The 20,265-nt window shown below is 41.2% G+C and overlaps 1 protein-coding gene across 1 annotated transcript in view; it reads left to right on the top strand.

Annotated features, from left to right (window-relative positions):
- The window catches only part of FBXO48 (F-box protein 48), a 155,964-nt gene extending 136,231 nt beyond the window's left edge, over window positions 1-19,733 (top strand). The window contains exon 3 of the mRNA XM_044056005.1: window positions 19,472-19,733. Coding sequence (XP_043911940.1) covers window positions 19,472-19,633 — 162 coding nt within the window. The 3' untranslated portion in view covers window positions 19,634-19,733. The remainder of the gene's footprint in view (window positions 1-19,471) is intronic.
- Window positions 19,734-20,265: the final 532 nt, after the last annotated feature.

Raw genomic sequence — 20,265 nt, 5'->3', positions numbered from 1 at the left:
ATATTTCAACCCCTGCACGTGGAGCTGCTAGGCCTCCTGCAGCCATGTCTATTAAGGCCTTTGCCAGGGCTAAAGCAGCCAAAGCTTCAAAAATGGTGCCTGCCAAACCCTCCTCTCACAGACCCAGCACCAGTTCCCATATGCTTTCTTTGGCTGAGGATCTCATTTCTTTAATTCGTGGATCCCAGCCTCATCCAGACAGGACCTCTCATCCACCTCCAGAGAAGAGGCCTAGAGCAGAGCCCCCTGAGCCAGTATCCACAGATGATTCCTCTGATGACTCAGAACATACAGACCCTCCTGAGGCTCCTTATTCCCCTTACGAAGACTCTGATGCTGAAGAGTCCATTCCTTCAGCCTCTCCACCTGAGGAATTTTCCTTTGGGGAAACCTTGCATGCTATGAGGGAACAATTTCAGTGGCAGGGCCAAGATTTCTCAGACTCCAGAAAAGGCTTAGAACCTTTCTACATTTGCCACAACATAGGCCTTTAGCTATACCTCCAGTTCTTTCTGTTGTAGATGATGCATTTAATGATGCTTGCACTGCTCCTGATTCATTACCTCCGGCCCTGCTAAGCCCGATAGGTTCTACAGGGTCCCGGACACTCATCACCATTTATACAAGGCTCCTTTTGCAGATCCAGAGACTATCTCCCAGGGCCCTAAAGCTGTAGCAACTACATCTACTAAAACCCTCCCTCTGAAAGGGAATCCAGGTCCTTAGAGATGGGGTAAAAGTTTACACCTCTGCTACTTTGTCAGCTAGGGCTTTGAACTGCCAATTTCATATGATTCAATATCAAGAGTTTATGCTTGACCAGTTAACTAAAAAGCTGTCCTCTGAAGAATCTTTAGATAAAAAATATGTTCAGGAAATGGTACATAACATACAGCAGGTTAGTAACCATTCTTTACAATGTGGCTATGATGCACTGGAGGCTTCCTTTAGATCAGCCATGACTGGCACAGTTATCAGGAGACATGCATGGTTGAAAGAGCAGGCATTACCAGACCATGTCAAATCAAAGCTTTTGGATGCACCCATGGACAAAGTCAATTTATTTGGTTCCCCTGCACAACAGGTACTAAAAAAGATGGAAGAGAAGGCGAAATCTGTACAAACAGTGAAAGATTTCTTACAGGTTCAACCTCCAAGGTTTAGTAGGAACTGGCCCTCCAAGAATTGGTCCTTTCCGGACTCCTCTAAGACACAAAGAGGCAGAAATAGGCGTTCAAGAGGCAGAAACCAATCCAGGGGTGCCTACAGGGGACGCCAGTGGCAAGGTAACAACCAGCGAGGCACGGACGCAGCCACCACCACTACAACACAATCACAGTGACTTGGCTGTGGCACCGCCTACCAGGGAACAACTGGAAGCACCCTTAGGCGGAAAGCTAACCTTATTTTCAAAGAACTGGCATTGCATCACAAGGGAAAAATGGATTTTGCAAACTATAGACCAGGGTTACAGGTTTCATTTCCATACTCTACCAGGAAAGAGAGGAATGCCAAACCTACCACCTACTCAAAGGGCAGAAGCTCTAAAGCAAATATCTCAATTATTAAGAATGAGAGCTGTGGAAAAGGTACCATCTATGGAACAAGGAAAGGGATTTTACTCCAGACTCTTCCTGGTACCAAGAAAAGAGAGCAAATGGAGGCCTATTCTCGACCTGTCTGCTTTAAACACATTCCTCATTGTTCCAAAATTCAAAATGCTGACTCTACAGCAGCTTCTTCCCATGCTGGGCAAGGAGTCTTGGCTGGTAACTCTAGATCTCAAGGAGGCATACCTGCACATCCCCATATGACCAATTTGCAGAAGATACCTCAGATTTCTTGCAGGATCAGAGCATTATCAATTCTCAGCATTGCCCTTTGGCTTATCTACTGCACCCAGAGTGTTCACGAAATGCCTGGCATCAGTAATTGCTCATTGCAGACTTCAGGGGATCCAAATTTATCCCTACCTGGACGACTGCCTGATACAAGCGGACAACAAAAGCAAGCTAACAGAAGACTTACAAAGAGTCATTTACCTGTTGCAAGCCCTGGGATATACAGTCAATATAAAAAAGTCAAGGCTGATTCCATCCCAAAGAATAACCTTTCTGGGTGCAGAGCTGGACACATCAAAACAAATGGCATTCCTAACTGCAGAAAAGAAAGAGCAACTACCTCTCTACTTCTTGGCATTAACAAAGCAGAACCATCTAACTGCAAGAAAAGTACTGCAAGCCCTAGGCTTCATGGCATCCTGCATAATTCTGGTCCCTCATGCCAGACTGCATATGAGAAAGCTACAGTGGTACCTAAAGAATTTGTGGTCCCAACACAAGCATAGCCTAGAAACCAAAATTCCAATAATCCCATGCCTGAAGCAAGAGTTCCTATGGTGGGCTCAGGCCTGTCAATCAAACACAGGATTGCCCTTCTGCAACAGTCAACCAAGCCAAACCATCACGACAGATGCCTCAGACCTCGGTTGGGGGGCACACATGCTGGGCAAGTGCATACAAGGCTTATGGACTCAAGACCAGCCGCGCCTGCACATAAATCTAAAGGAAATGCTGGCAGTAAAATTGGCAATCCAGTCATTCAGACCATTTCTTGAAGAAGGTCAGTTGATGATAAGGACAGACAACACCACAGTTATGTGGTACATCAACAAACAGGGAGGCACACATTCTTACCTTCTATGCCGGCTGGCACTGGACCTATGGGATGTGGCTCTGAGCTACAACAGTCAGTTACAAGCAATTTTTGTACCGGGAAAAGAAAACATTCTAGCAGACATATTAAGCAGAACTACCACAGATGCCCACGAATGGATGCTGCATCCGGACATCTTCAAAGCCATCACAAGAGAATGGGGATTACCACAAATAGACTTATTTGCATCCCCACTCAATCACCAGCTAAAGAAATTTTGCACAAGGACGTACCACCCACTTGCTTGGAAGGTGGACTCCCTATCTTTCAGTTGGAAAAACCTGACAGCATATGCATTCCCACCACTTCCTTTGATGCACAAGGTGCTTTTGAAGATCAAAGAGGAACGTCCAAGGATCATTCTGATAGCTGCAGACTGGCCAAGACAACATTGGTACCCATTGCTGAGGAGCATGTCTCGGGAACAAATATGGACACTACCCCTGATCCCATTACTGTTAACACAGAACAACTACAACATCCTGCATCCAAACCTGAAAACTCTGCAGCTAACTGCCTGGAACATTACATAAGAGCAATTAACCCAAATTTATCCCAAAGGGTTAAAGACATAATCCTTGAGGCTCGTAGACCTTCAACAAGAAAGAATTATGCAGCAAAATGGAAAAGATATCTCATTTGGAGTACTGCAAAGGCACAAGATGTGGCACTGGTAAACATAGCCAACATCCTGGAGTACTTGGCAGAGCTCTTCCATACAGGCCTGTCCTATTCTTCCATCAAGATACATGCATCAGCTATTTCAGCAGAATACAGCTTGGATCCTCCTGTCTTCTCTCATCCTCTGCTCAGACAGTTTCTGAGAGGAATTAAAAATGTAAAACCTCCCAGGAAACCACCATTGCCAGCATGGGACTTGAACTTTGTGCTAGAAAAATTGACACTTCCCCCTTTCGAACCAGCAGCAACAGCAGAATTACAATACTTATCCTGGAAGACTGCTTTCCTGCTGGCAATCACCTCAGCAAGAAGGGTCTCTGAACTACAGGCATTAATGGCAGTGCAACCCTTCCTGATCTTCCATCAAGATAGAGTGTCCATGAGAACAAATCCTACATTTATGCCTAAGGTGGTATCCAGAGTGTCTTTAAATCAGGCTATCCACATACCTACATTTTTCCCCAACCCACAGAACAGGGGAGAAAGACTGTTGCATACCTTGGATGTACATAGACAATTACGCTACTACCTGGACAGGACCAAGTCCAATAGAAAAACTGACCAGCTTCTGGTAGCATATGCAACAGGAAAGGAAGGAAAACCAATTTCAAAACAGACAATCTCCAAATGAATAGGAAATTGCATTAGATTTTGTTATTCCTACCATGGAAAGAAAACTCCAGAGAACATCAGGCCTCACTCCACAAGGGCTACAGCCACTACCACAGCTTTCTTACGAGGAGTGGCTACCAAGGACATTATAGAGGCTGCTACTTGGACCTCCGTGCATACATTTGCCAAGCATTACAATTTACCTTTATACTCTAGATCCCGAGCAGGTTTTGCCACTGCTGTTTTGCAAGGGATCCTAACTACACCATAATCTCTCCTTTTTCCTCCTCCCTAGTTTAGCTATGGTATTCTACCCATTTGTAAGGACTGCAGATGCATCCTTGAAGGACATAGTACAGTTTTGTACCTACCATAAATGTAGATGTCCGATAGGAATGCATCTGCAGTCAGGATTACCCACCCACCTTCCCCTCTGTGGTACTCCTAGGGTATTTGCCATCCTTCAGCTAGCTTGGGGGGGATCTATTATGGTGTATTTGTTTGTATATATGTACATACATGCTTATTTTATGTGTTTGCTCTCTACTATTTGGAAACATTGGCATTTATCCAAATTTAGCCATCCAAGAGGGCACCTGGCATCTGGGGCAAGAAACACTGAGGAAAATGGCGTCGGCTGATGCCTTTATACCCGAAAAACTGCAGCTATGACGTCGGGTGAAGTGCGACACCAGCCGAAGCCAGACCCAGACTTTGGAATCCGGCCGACCGAAGGGCTGCCTGACGACAGGACTACCCATTTGTAAGGACTGCAGATGCATTCCTATCGGACATCTACATTTATGGTAGGTACAAAACTGTACTGTTGTCCTCTTGTATTGTGATGGTGTTAGGTCTTCCAAACGAGATCTGGGGATCTAGTGCCAGGCATTGTGGGATATAGGGAGGCCTCGAACCAGTAAGTAGCTTGCGGGTTTTAGAAAATGGCAGAGTCGGAGCCGAAGATCGGCTCCGAACCAAGCAGCAAGAAAGAAGGCGAGAAGAAGACAACTAACATGGAACGTTATGGTAGGTACATAACTTCTTATTTGTCTTTATCAACTATAACCGGTCTACTGTTTGGACCTCATGTGTAATTTTACAGTACGAGTGTGTTCATGTACTGCTTCCAATGAATATTCACTATATTTCGTTTTTTGACATTTTTTGTGTGACTTTCTAATTAATAGTTCCAATGTCTTTGTAAATATCATTGTCTTTATGTATTTTTTTTGTGAAACTTGTGAAGCTTTTCTCCCAGGGCCTCCATTGAAAATGGACATACATCCAGTTGGACTAGCCCGGTCAACAAATGTAAAATAAAAATAAAATTATATACGAACACAGAGACACTCCCGGGGAAGGCTGGCACAGGTTCTCCAGCTATGTCCCCTTCTGCCCAGACTATATGGTAGTACCACCTACCACCAACCACCCTTATCAGCTACTATAAAGGCCTTTACCAAAGGGTGCCCAACTCTACTGTGCAATGTTATTATTATCCAAATGGTAAGTGTGACTAAGGCTATTTAGGACTGGCTTGTACAGTATCACCAACTACATGCAAGTAACCTAAGAGCTTATATATCTCTACACAAAACCAGCCACAGGTAAAAGGCTTAAATATATTTAATAATAAATAATAAAAATACAAGACAATACTTATTCACTCAACACAGTGACAATAGAGTTCACAGTCACAGGGAATACTTTAAACTAACATAATAGGACAGTCTCACATAAATATAGGAAACATCTATACTAATCTTGCTACATTCCTATCTGTCTCTCAGAGAAACTAAGTTCTAAATAACTTACTTACAGAGCCAGGCAAATACAGATGAGAAGTGCTGAATGGATGTTTAGAGATCCAGAGACAAATACAAAATACACTCCCTTTCTGTATGAGATAGTTCTTAAATTGATAATACACATTTCTGCTGAATCATTTCAGATTACATCAGTCTTACCTCTACATACGTTTTCCAGGGTAGGAGGAACTTAAAATTTAACATGTTTATGTTAAGAATACTTATCTCTCAGAAGCTGACAATTCTGTCTTTGAAGCTTGCCTGAAGATGGATGTCGTAAAACAGTTACCTTGAAAACCTGTAATTACCTCTGTTTCCAGACAATAGAAAGAAGCCCTAGCTGCAGATATTCTGTCTCCTAGCTGAGATAACACACAGTCGTAAAATTCTTTACTTATTTTCTCAGAGTTTGCAAGTTAACTCTGTATGTCCCAGTTTCTATTATGAAAGCATACATTTGCATTGGCATATAGTTTATACACATTTCTGCTGTTTTCCAGCAGGGTGCACCGTGGTTACAATCTTGAAGCTCAGTACAGAACATATAGTTTAATCACAACATATAGTTCTCTTACATTTGTAAAACAAGCCTGTGGAGCATATTAATAATTACAAATGACATAGGATTATTTACAAAATTCTATCTAGCTGGGCTGGCAGCCTTCACACTTGAATGTGCACACATAGCTCAGGTGCTATCTTGACAGAGCTAAGCTGTTCCGGAAGGCTGAACAGCTGTTTGTTTTCTGTTCTGGGGATAAAACTAATCAACCTGTATCTAAGCAAATGGTTGCTCATTAGTTGTCCTCTGCTGTTTTTTTTACTTTTGTTATTCCTGCTGTGGTAAATCTATTCCAGGCATGGTAAAGGCACATTCCAGCAGAGTGACATATTGAATAGGACTGGACTCTATCAGCATTCCAGAGGAAGCAACTTTGTCCTTCATTCATACCGTTACAAAGCATTACAAACTAGATTGTTTCTCAAGTTCTCCACAGCAGGCTTTGCGAGGACCATTCTCTATGGGCTCCTGGATTCTTATCCTTTTTCCTCCCAGGTAGAGTAAGGTTTTGGAATCTACCCATATGCCACTGAGGCAGTGTGAATGATTAACATAGTATAGCTGCATTTGTCCTACTTACCCATAACACTAGAATTTTGAATTTCACACTACTTCAGTGGCAGCACTCACCCACCATGCTCCTTATTTTATGTATATATATATATATATATATATATATATATATATATATACACACACACATACACACACAGTGCAATGAAAAAGTATTTGCCCCTTCTTGATTTCTTTTTTTTTTTTTTTTGCATGTTTGTCGCACTTAAATGTTTCTGATCATTAAACAGTTGTAAATATTACACAAAGATAACCCAAGTAAACACAAAATGCCATTTTTAATTGATTTTATTTATTAAGAAAAAAAAATATCCAAACCTACATGGCGCTGTGTGAAAAAGAAGGCTTCCCTGTGAATTCGGCATCTTTTTTGTTTTAACCATGGAACAACCAACCCGTTCCCCAGTTCTTCCTTCTACCAGTCACAAAAAGAAGAAAATTAATAAACAGCCTTTTACACCACAGCAGACAGGTATATTGCGCCAGCTATATATGGGTGATTCTGCTGTAGCCATTTCTGGTTCTTTAGATCATTCATCCTTTTCCTTGGCTCCCTCTGATGTACCCCCTACAAGCACCATAGAACAGGGGTTAAACACATCCTTTCCAGCTGTTAGAGTGCACTTGGTGGACATGGGAGACTCACTGTTATCAGTCCTGGGAAAAGGAGCAGGAGCTTCTTTGTCTATCCAGAATGGATTACCCATCCCTGGGGAGGTTTTGCTTGGCAGAAGTGGTTCTGCTTCTTTAGAAATTCCTGTTAAAATGTAACAAAAACAGACATATCTTCCTCTGTCTGTTACTCTGGACATGAGTTATTTATTAGGTTTAGCTTAGGGTTTAACTCAAGCTCTTAAGCTGTCCCTCTCCATTTCAGCTGTTTTTTTGGCAAGAAAAAACTTAATTTCTGAAGAGGTTCATGATTTTGAACTAGAAAATGAAGAGGTTCATGATTTTGAACTAGAAAATGATTATGAAAGGGCAACTTCTGGGTTTTGTCCTCAGATTTTTGATCCATATTCACAGGAAAGCCTCGCTTCTGCCAGTCACTTTGAAGGATTCTCTTTTTCAGAAACTATTTCAGAATTAATCATTTGTTTCATAGGAACATAATGAAATTCCGTTGTCTCTAAAGATGTATTATAATTTATTGCCTACACCTATTCCTCCTGTTCTTTCAGCTTTGAAGAATGTTTTTTTTGTGACAATCTGTCACTTGCCTATAAGTACTTTACTAATCCCAAATCAGACCCAGCAGATGTCCTTCGTGTTTCACTGTTTCAGTCATCACATTTGGGTTATCTGCTTGCAGTAGCCCTCAGTTGGCCTGATTATCAAAGTCTTGGGTCCTGCGTCGGTAGCTGTCTCATTTTCCATGACGTCAGGTAGTCAGGGGTATAAAGCATGTAGCCAACGCCATTACCACAGTCTTTCTTGCTGTGCGATGCCTGAAGCAGAAGCAGTTCGCAAATACTGGTCGGCCGACTCCTGAAATTTTCATTTTCGAGTTTCAGAACCGAAGTCTTCAACTAAAGCTACGTAACCCATTGGGGAAACTTTTTCTTGCTCTAAACCGATGTCAGTAAAAGTCAGTAATTGTATTTCTTGTGGAAAGCAAATACCTCACAAAGATTTTCATTCGTACTGTATTCCTTGCCTAGGCCCTGACCACGATGTACCTTGCTGTTGGTTTTGTGCCTTATTTAAGCAACGAACGATTCGTCGTCGGAATATTTACGCTTCTAAATATTTTGTTGCTCAGTTCAGTTATTCAGATATGTCTTCAGTAAGCCATCCGACTACCGATATTCCGAAAAAATGCAAAGATAAAGACAGACAGGCTTTCTAGGTCCAAAGCTGCCAACGACGCTTCTCCTAAGCCAGTCGCCAGTTCGCCGGTACTCAGTGAGGCGCTTTCGCAGCCCGATACCCGCTACTTCAGCAGGCCTCTACTGAGACCCATTCAAAGTCTGGTATGCCGCGAGATGCTTCAGCTGTGGAACCTGTGGATGTCTCTACCTTGGATCAGTCCGGAGCCGCTGTGCAGGCATCGGCTTCTGAGGGTGTATTCAGGCCTACTGACTTGCATATTAAACCAACGCCATCTTCTTCTTCAAGGCCTAAAACTCAAAACTATGCCTAGAAAACCAATGCCCAGACTGCATGGTCAGGCCTCTATGCCTAAAAAACAGATGATAAGAATGGCTGAAGACCTTATTACTTTAATCAGGGGACGCCAACCTTCCCCCTCTAAGAGACCTAGGACTGAATTTGCTTATGATACTTCTGACCAGGATTCTGAAATTTCTGTTTCCTCTGTTGACCAGGATTTACCCTTATCTACCTATGAGGATTCTGATGCAGAGGACTCTATTCCCTCTGCTTCTCCCCAGAGGATTTCTCTTTTGGTGAAACGCTGCATACTCTTAGGGAGCACTTTCGCTGGGAAAGCTAGGATTACTTTGATTCTAAAAAGAAGCTTACGGATTTTTTACTCCTGCCCCAGCACAGGCCTTTAGCTATCCCTCCTGTACTAGACATTTGAATGATGCCTTTTCTGAATCTAGCTTGGCCCCTGACTCTTTACCTCCTGCTCCCAGAAAACCTGATAGATATTACAGGGTTCCTGACACTCACAAGTTCCTTTTTAAAAATCCTACTGCGGATCCTGAGACCATTTCACAGGGACCCAAGGGCATCAAGGCTACTACTGCCAAAAATCCTACCGCCTCGGATAGAGACACCAGGGTGCTGGATAGATGGGGTAAGAAAGTATAAACTTCTGCAACTTTGGCCATTAGAGTCTTAAACTGCCTGTTTCATATGTTAAAGTATCAGCAGCATATCACTGGATTGCTTAAAACAGAAAATGGTGTTGATTCCTGATTGTGCTGAAAATAAGGCTTTACATGATTAAATGCATTCTGCTGAACAGATTGGAAAGCATACTTTGCAATGTGGTTTTGATTCACTAGAGGCATCTTGCAGGGCTGCTGTCACTGGATCTGTACTTAGAAGGCATGCTTGGCTTAAGGAGCAATCTTTGCCAGATCATGTTAAAGCTAAATTGCTGGATGCTCCCTTAAGTCAGGATCACCTGTTTGGCAACAAAGCAGAAGTTCTTAAAAAGATGGAGGAAAAAGCTAAATCTATGCAAACTGTTAAAGATTTCCTACAAGTACAACCTCCAAGATTTAGTAGGCATTGGCCCTCTAAGAATTGGTCTTTTCCTGCCTTCTCCAGGCCTTCTCAGTCCAAACCCAGAACCAGCAGAACACCCAGGCTTCAGTCCCAGGGAAAGCACAGGACTAAACAGTGGGGGGCTCCCACTTCCAAATCAAGGAGTAGTAAGACTCCCCCCCCATGTTAAACTGTCTCAATTACTTAACTTTAAAACTTCCAAGCACTTCTCAACTGACTGCTCCTTTAGGGGGAAAGATTGCTCTGCAGGCAAAAAACTGGGAATTCATTACCCAGGACAAATGGGTGTTAAATATAGTTTCCCCAAGGATTCAGATTTCACTTCCACATGTTACCAACCCCAAACGGTTGGCCAGATCTACCCCCAAATCAGTGGGCAGAGGCTCAAAAGCAAGTACTCTCTCTCTCTCTCTTAAGCATAAAGGCTATTCAAACTGCACCAGAAGAGGAAAAGGGACAAGATTTCTACTCAAGACTTTTCCTGGTACCCAAAAAAGACAACTCTTGGCATCCTATCCTGGACCTTTCCATATTAAACACCTTTTTGGTGATTCTAAAATTTAAGATGCTAACTCTTCACCAGTTACTTCCTATGCTAGGCAAAGATGCCTGGTTGGCAACACTGGATTTAAAAGAAGCCTACCTGCACATCCCAATCAGGGAATCTTGCAGAAGATACCTACGCTTCAAAGCAGGCTACATGCACTATCAGTTCTCTGCACTACCCTTTGGCTTATCTACTGCACCCAGGGTATTCACAAAGTATCTAGCTCCAGTCATTGCATTTTGCAGGCAAAGAAATTTTCAAATATACCCATACCTGGATGATTGTCTAATTCAGGCAGAAAGCCAGGACATACTTTTGAATCATCTGGCATTTATACAGAAGGTGCTAACTTGTCTGGGGTACAGCATAAACGAAAATAAATCACATCTGGTACCCTGTCAACAAATTGTATTCCTGGGAGCAAGCTTGAACACAACTTCCCAGATGGCTTTCCTCACGCCAGAGAGACAAATTAATTTGACAACTTACTTCAGACTAATGGCCACAAAAACCCTGCTATCTGCAAGGCAAATTCTGTAAGCCTTGGGGTTCATGGCCTCCTGCATTCTACTAATTCCAGATGCAAGACTGCATATGAGGAAACTACAATGGTATCTAAAAAGCTTATGGAGTCAGCATTCTCAGGATCTAGAAAGTGATCCCTATCATACCTTGCCTACAGTTAGAGTCCCTTTGGTGGGCAGAGGCCTGCCACCTGAACAAGGGACTACCATTCACTCTACCCCCTGCTGCCCAAACCCTAACAACAGATGCATCAGACTATGCATGGGGGCTCACCTGGCAGGGAAGTGCATTCAGGGCAAATGGAACCCAAGCCAAATGCACCTGCATATCAATATAAAGAAATGTTAGCTGTACAGAATGCTCCGACAGCCTTCAAGGACCGCATTCTTCCAGGACAGTTAATGGTAAGGACAGACAACACCACTGTTATGTGGTACATAAACAAGCAGGGGGGGTACCCATTCTTACCCCCTCTGCAGACTAGCCATGGCTCTGTGAAAGACAGCCTTGAGCTACCAAGTGCATCTACAGGCTCAATTCCTGCCAGGAAAACTAAATACACTGACAGACGAACTAAGCAGAAATCTCATGGACCCACACGAGTGGAAACTGGAACCAAAGATTTTCAACATGTTGGTAAACAAATGGGGGAGCCCAGATATAGACCTGTTTGCCTCCCCCCAGAACTACCAATTGAACATATTCTGCACAAGGCCTCCCCACAAACAAGCTTGGAAAGTGGATGCTGTGTCCTTCAGCTGGAAAAATCTGTCAGGTTATGCCTTTCCTCCTCTGCCTCTCCTCTCCAAAGTACTACTAAAGATCAAACAGGACAAACCAAGGATGATACTGATTGCACCAGACTGGCCACACCAACACTGGTACCCCCTCTCGCGCAGTTTGTCACTGCTGGCTCCATGGCACCCGCCTTAAACCCCTACCTTGCCGTCACAGCAGGAGAACCAGATTCTGCACCCTCAGCTTCAAACCCTGACCCTGGAAGACTGGCTAATTTCCTAATCTCTCCATTACCATCCCTCAGTAAACAAGTGTTGGATGTCATTTTGGAGGCAAGGAGGCCTAGTACTAGAAAATCTTATGCTGAAAAATGGAAATATTCTGTGCCTGGAACCAAACTCAAGGGATGGGCACAGCAGTCCCTGATTTACCTCAGATTCTTCAGTACTTAACTGAGATGCTTCACAAGGGCCTTTCTTTTTCCTCCATCAAAATTCATGCCTCACCCATTTCAGCTCATTACAACACAGAACCACCCCTCTTCTCTCATCCACTGCTCAAGCAGTTCATCATAGGGGCCAAAAACTTAAGACCGCCCAGGTGAGCCCCAACTCCAGCCTGGGACCTTAACTTTGTATTGGAAAAACTCATTCTTTCTCCTTTTGAGCCAGCTGCAAGTGCAGAGTTAACATTTCTTTCTTGGAAAACAGCCTTCCTTTTTGCAATTACTTCAGCAAGAAGGGTATCTGAACTACAGGCCCTTATGGCAGTGGAGCCTTTCATCATCTTTCATGCGGACAGGGTGTCCCTCAGGACCAATCCCTTCTTCATTCCCAAGGTGGTATCCAGTGTGGCTCTTAATCAGTCCATTAATTTGCCAACCTTCTTTTCTAATTCACAGAACAAAGGGGAAAGGATACTGCCCTCCTTAGATGTGCACAGACAACTTAGATTTTACTTTGACAGGACTAAACCTTAAAGGAAATCTGAACAACTGTTGGTGGCATTTGCTGCAGGGGCAGAGGGGAAGGCTATTTCAAAGCAAACCATTTCCAAATGGATAGGCCATTGCATTCATTTATGCCATAAGCACCATGAAAACCTATCCCACAGTGGATTAGACCCCATTCAACCAGGGCTGCATCTACCTCTACAGCCTTTCTCAGAAGTGTACCTACCAGGGACATCCTAGAAACTGCTACTTGGAGTTCTGTACATACTTTCACCAAGCATTACCATTTACCAATTTTCTCTAAATCTAGAGCTGGCTTTGCCACTGCAGTCTTGCAGGGCATACTTGCCAGCCCAAACACTTCTTGACTGCCTCCACCCTTTCTACAGCTTTGAGAATCAACCCAAGTATGATGACTGCAACAGTGAAACACGAATAACATAGTACAGTTGTGTACACTTACCATAAATGTAGATGCTTGAGTGTATTCACTGTTGCAGTCCTGGTTTCCCTCCCTCCAGCCCCCTTCTCACTCTTTCTCTCTCTCTCCCCTCTCTGTGTATACTACTCACCCTTTGCAGGGGTATTGGTATTTACTTTTTACTGGTGGAGATTTTTCCACCATAGCTTAGCACCCTACTGGGGGGCTCCTGACATTTGGGGCAAGAAAAACTGATGTAATGGCATCAGCTGCCTGTTTTTATACCCCTGACGACCTGACATCAGACCTGGAGCGACAGCAACCGACGCAGAAATACTAAGTCTCTTGTATTTGGTCTGACTGAGGGCTACCTGCAGGCAGATAACCCAAGTGTGATGACTGCAACAGTGAATACATTCGAACATTTACATTTATGGTAAGTGTACACAACTCTACTTTCTTGCCACATTCAAATACCTGGATAATTGCTTCTCTATGATTATTCATTTTTGAGATTAATAAGTGGAGTTATTCAGTTTAAGTAATGTTTCAGTAATTGCAAAAAATATCAGATTGTGTTGGAGAGGATGATAGAAAAACATCTGGTTTTAACCATGTTTCAGACGTTGCTAGCATACTATGATTATGGCAGTGTAGACAAGGTGTAAGTAGATTGAATGTGTTGTTTATATGGAGTGTTTAACTGGCTGATTAGAAGTGTGTGTTGACTGTGAGTGAAGGTCAGGGAGGAAGCCACGGTTAGTTCAGTGTCTTTCAAAAGTAGGAAACATTGAAACTTGAGTGAAGCAGAAAGAGAATGAGTGTATGTGAAGATTATTGTTTATTTATTGGATTGAGATGTAGAAATAAGTACATTTCAACATTTAGGGGGATTAAGAATACAAGTGTTAGTATGGACTGTTTTGTGATAAGGGGATGGTTAGAGTAGTGAATACGTTAAGCTGAGCTGTGATATATCTCTGTGAGTAAGTGTCTTTTGGTGATATGAAGCTGGAGCATGATTGTGGGTATGAATGGTTGGGTTGTAGGTGTTGCAGAGTAGCAGGAGATGAGGTAAAGAAGATGGTGAAAATGGAGAGATATGTTAATATAAACATAGCAATAAAGAGCAGTAATGTTCAGAGTCAATTTATTGTGAGGTGTGGATTAAGAATGATGAGAGCGGAGTAGGGCAGGTTTTGGATGGATTTTGGATAAGATGGAGAGGTGGATTGGTAAGAATATTTTGTGCAGGATTTGGCAAAAGAAAGGTTTGGAAATGTGCAGGTAGGTAGTAAGGGTGGGAAGACATGTGTAACCATGAAGGAGAAGTGTGGAACAAACTGAAGAAGGGGTAAGAGGAGGAGTGGGTAATAATAACTGTTATTGGATAATGACCATCAAGGAGTGTAGCTGCCACATGCACTCATCAGTGGTATAAATGACAAAGAAGGAAGTTGCAAGGGTTCAGGGTTAGAGAGTTAAAGTGTGAAAGTAGGAGAATGTGAGTAATCCTTGAGAAGAAAAGTGGGATGGAAAGAGCTTTAGGACTCTGTTGTGAAGCAGTAAAGCAGACAGACTGAGAAAAAAGCTGCCACTGATCCTTCAGAATAAGTAGGAAGTAGTCTACGATGGAAGTAAGTACTAATAGAGGCAAGAGAAAATGGCTTGGCCAAGTAGATGGAATATGTAGAATGGCTGAGTGGTGTTAGAAACAAAGATATAATAGATTAGAGAGTTAAAGAAGATGTAAATATTAGAGTTACCACCAGTCCTTCCATAATGGTGGGTATATAATTTAAATAGCAAGTTGAGGTATAAAAGGTAGTTGGGAATTTGTAGGAGAGGAGAGGGTATAAAGGAAATAGAGAATGGAGAGAAGAAAAACTGAGAATTTATCTTCCAACTGACTTCACAGTTTTGAAGATGTAGAGGCAAATGATGTGAAAATGGTTGGAGAGGTGTTGTTGGAAAATGTGTATATAAATCAGGAGTGAGAAGAGAAGAAATGAGGGTGATGTGCTCAGTAAAGTAACATTTTTCTGACAGGACAGTGAAACTTGTGTGTATGAGGATATTTTATTGTAGGATAGGAAGTAATGTGAGTGAAGTAGTGGAGTGTAGGATTATGGGATTTGAGGTTGTAGATGTTTAGCTGTAGGTAGGCATGTACTACGTTAACATACACTTCTAGTTGTGTAATGTTGTGTAGTTACGGTGTGTATAGCTATAGACAAGAATGTTTATGGGATTTTAATGGCTTAAATTTTGTAAGATCATGATAGAAATTTAGAAATAAATGAAGTTTGCTATAAGAGATGAAATTATAAACTTTCAGTTGCTATGAGAAATACATGGGTTTTAGCACTTTAAAGTATTCAGGTTGTTGATATTCTCAAGGAGAGTTGTCATACAGTATTGTTTGCGTATAACAGTGAGTGAGTCTGGAAAAGCTGGAATGATTACAGTGAAATTAAAGGGCATAAATTCAGATTATAGTTTTGAGTGATTATAGTCACTCAAAAATGACTCGTCAGTCACAGTGTTATGCTGTAATAATTAATCAATATGCTTTTATATAAGTAAAAATTTAAATCTAATGTTACTAAATGTCATTATTATGTGGCACCATTATTTGGTCCTGTTTTGTTTACTTTGTGAGCTCAGGTGAAATTATTATTAGTAAAACTTAGTACCATTAAATGCCACGAGATGGCACTCCAGGATAATAACTTTGATACTGCAATGTAAATGAAGTGTAGTAAAAACAATACCAAGTTTGGCGCAAAATTGTCAAAAAAAATGAAGAAAAAGAAGAGTACAGCACATGACCACCAGTGACCCTTTAGATGACTGGAAATGAATTTAACCTCCAAGGTAAATAAGATATACAACTCAGATCTTTTATACAGCACAAGGGAATGTTTGTGTATCTTTGCTATCATGTTAGTATGCATATTATTGGTAGACTGTATACATGAATGGTTGGTTAAATCTCTCATTGTTCTGTTTTGTCTGTATGACCCTATTAAAGGGTAGTTATCGTGATTTTTTTTCTATTTAAAGGGGTCATAGGTTTACTGAGAGATGCCCATTTGATGTGTGTGTGTGTGTGTGTGTGTGTGTGTGTGTGTGTGTGTGTGTGTGTGTGTGTGTGTGTGTGTGTGTGTGTGTTTGTTAGAGGTCTGCTTTGATACAGGATCTACTTGTAGATTGTTCATGTTTACAGATATGCATAACACAGCAATAGTCAGTTTAAGTGTTCCATAAAAGTCTTCCTTGGTTAACTAAAGGTAGTTATTATTTTATTAGCACTGTAATAATGCCCAGTTAGTATTCTGCCCATTCTATTACTTACAGAGACTACCTAGCTTTTAATTAGTCCCGTCACCACTTAAGGTAGTATGATGAGGCTGTAGCAAGCTTGTAACTATTGTTTCTTTGTATCAAAATAACCTTCCACCCCTGTATATTATTGTACTACAGTACTGTACAGTTTTACAGTAGAAGGAGAGCAATCACAACAACAGTTCAGCAAATGGGTGATTAGGTAATAAAGTCGCCACAGTAATGTAATGTACTGACCATGCACAAGTACAAGCATAGAACTTAGTATTATGAACTTGCATGAGGTTACTATTGTGATTACCTAGGCAGCTCTTCGAAAACACTGAAAGACTAAAACAGACTAACCAGTAACTAAAAACTATGCACAGCAGATGTGTATAGGGGTACTTTCTGAATTTACTGCAAGCATCTAAATAGTAGCACATGGAACTGTGCAAAAAAGCAACACAGCTTCATTGAGGCAGAGCAGGGGGAAGAAAACATGCAGTGAATCTGCAGAACAGGCACCTAAACATAGATGAAACTAGTCAAACAAGGAATCATTGCAGGAATTGGGAATAGAATGTTTGGACTTGTTTGAGGTTGGTTGAGTATGTGGCCAGTTCACAGTTTGTAAGTGCAAGGTGTTCAATGAAACAGTATTGGTATGTGACCTGGTTGGAATGAAATACATATCAGGTTGAAGTTATTTCAATTGGTATTTTGAATGATCACAGTGTTATGTATTAAAGGATTGATTTATATGTACCCAATTTCATGAAATACCGTTATTTTATTTATTGCTATAAGATCTCTGCTCACAGTGTTGGTAATGAGGAGTAGTACCACTAAGTACCTCAAGAAGCCATTCTAGGATATATTAAATTGGGAGTAATGGAACAGTAACATGTTTGGCACAACATTTTAATCAAGAGTTAACAAGGGACCAGGACCACCAGTGAACCTTTACATGAGTAGATATAAGCTTATTATTTCTATAATAATATGGATGCTGTATTTACACAGAAAGCCTAAAAGCATTATGTCTGTTTTTACTTTCACTGTGCTGTCTTTGGGTTTAGTTATATTTATGTAGTTAGCCTGTCATAAAATGGAAAAGAATAAGCTCTCTGGTTTCTTTAAATGCACCAGGCGTAGTCATGAACTCCCCCCCCCCCCCCGAACAGACACTGTGTGTGTGGAGATGTATGTTATTTCTGGTAACTGTTCAGTTAGCAAGAACTTTAGTTCTCACTCCCTGTTCGAGAGGAACAACAAATAATTTCTTCAGGCTCTTCTGACAAGTGAAAGTAAAAGCATGATAACAGGGAGAAAAGAAGAAAGGAAAAACATTAAGTTTGAAGAAGGTAGGATTAAGGTTTCTGACTTATCCTCCTCTTCCAAAATTCTGATAGTGGAACCCACTCCTAGGGTAGAACTGACCCTCTCTAGGGCTTCTTCTGTACAGGTAACTACTTCCTCTACTCGGGTTTCTCACCTAGAGTGAACTATGTCATATAACCTTGTTCCAAAGACTAGACTTGGGAGCTTTTCCTTGTGGCAAGAGCTTTCTAAGTATCTGTAGTTGAGGCTTTCTTGTCTCTTTCCATCAGATCCTCTTGAGTAGAGCAGAGCCCTTCATTGAGGGTAGACTGGGATAAAACAATGATAACCTTAGTCAAAGCCCAGTTGGTACTCCAAATCTTTCAGCACCCCTCATTCTCTGAGGTGGCTAAAGATGGCTCTCTTCCATCCATGTCTACTGCTGCTACTCTAGTCTCAGTTCTGGCACCTGGAGTTTCAAAGACGATTATGGATATTGTGTTGTTTCCATTGGCACTAATGGTAACTTTTACCATGGTACTGATACCCTTAACACTGCTAACCTTGACACTGATTCTGTTGGTGCTGAGAGTCACTAGGTCCAAGATCACTGATGTTGACATACTGATGCTGAGATTAGCACTGCCCTGGCTAAGACTGAATGGATTTGTAGAACACTTCAGGGTGTCCTTTACCATTTCCTTATATGATTAGTCCTGTCTATTCAGACCAGAGTTGAAGTACAAGTGTTACAAAAGAGTGAACAAGAAGGATGGTTGGTGACAGGTGTTGTGGTGAAGTTTACTACTCCACAAAATTCCTATGCTAGGGAATCAGAATGTAGTAAAACTGGATGTGGTACTATGGTCATGGTCATCCTTTGGGGCCACCATACTCTGTGACATTCTCTTATGGCGCCTCCAAGGTGTTAGCTGGGGACCCTGTCCGATCCTTGAAGTGGATGGACTGGAAAATCCAAGATGTGGTAGTTGTGTACTTAGCATAATGCTGTATTCTGATTGTCCATGTTCATCCACTTCAACAAATCCTCCATCGAATCCCCCTCCAAAATGTCACTTTTTTGCTTACTGACCTTCTGAGGCCTGTCTGTGGTAACCGTTCCTTACAGCAATTGAGTCTTTCATTAGCAAAGATGGTATTTCTAAGATAGGGTGGCAGGAATGTAGGGAGAGATAGTATATTGTTAGTGGCAGTGGAGGAATTCAAGATGTGTGAAGGAACTCTGTTTGCCAGATCTGTGCCTAATGGCAACCAGTCCCATTACTGAAGTGGATGTACATGGATAATCAAGATTTATGGCAAGTTTATGGCTATTGTTTCTTTGTTGAGTAAAAGCTTTGCTAATGTGGTGTTGTGCTATTACAGGAAATTATTTTGAATGTACAGAAACCGCAAATGTTTTCATTTATGTGGGGCTACCTTACGATCATGTTTCTTCCCAAACTTTTTTTTTTAATTGCAGGTTACCTTGCAAAGAAACTACTGGAAGAGAGGCATTAAGGAAGGATGGCTGAATGGTCTGTACAGTAACATTAATTCTGCTGCTGAGATGCCAGAAAACCACATTTATCCTATGGATGTGGATACCTGGGGAGAAATACTGGAAGCGGAATTAGAAAGATAAAATATATATATATATATATATAAATAATTATATATTAACAATATGTAACTTAAGATATTGGATGTGCTAATCATTTAGATTTATTTTATTAAGACTGTATTTATTTTTATATTTTCCTTTAATTTACCTTATTGTACACATATATATATATATATATATATATTTAAGTGATTTTGCACTTTACTTTGTAAATGCTCTTGGTTTTAGTTTGTAAATTTATTTTAAGTTATTTTGCAGGTTAACAGTTTTATGTGCAAGTACTGATTCAAATCATGAAAAGTAAAAAAAATGGTTACTCTGTACTAGAAGTTACAGGGAAATTAAACAGCAAAAAAACTCACCAGTATTTCTTGTTAATTTTTTATTTTTATTTTTTTTTTAATTTTTGTGAAATACATTTTAAAGGGTCTGCTTTAAGGTACACAAACCATAGGTTATCAGAGTATTCAGATTTCTGTTGCTGTCTAATGAATCTACACAAAGATGTGCACCTTTTGGCAGAATTTTTATTTTATTTATTTTTTTCTCAGTTTGTTAACTTAGTAGGTAGACTGAAGTAACCCCTTTTTACCACAATCTGGGTCTCTAAGGGGACAGTAGTAACAGATGTATAAGAAAATTACAAAAGTATC

Source organism: Protopterus annectens, chromosome 1.part2, assembly GCF_019279795.1.
Source record: "Protopterus annectens isolate FY-2018-M chromosome 1.part2, PAN1.0, whole genome shotgun sequence".
In the NCBI taxonomy this organism is placed as follows: domain Eukaryota; kingdom Metazoa; phylum Chordata; order Ceratodontiformes; family Protopteridae; genus Protopterus; species Protopterus annectens.
This window is presented reverse-complemented; position numbering and strand designations above follow the sequence as displayed.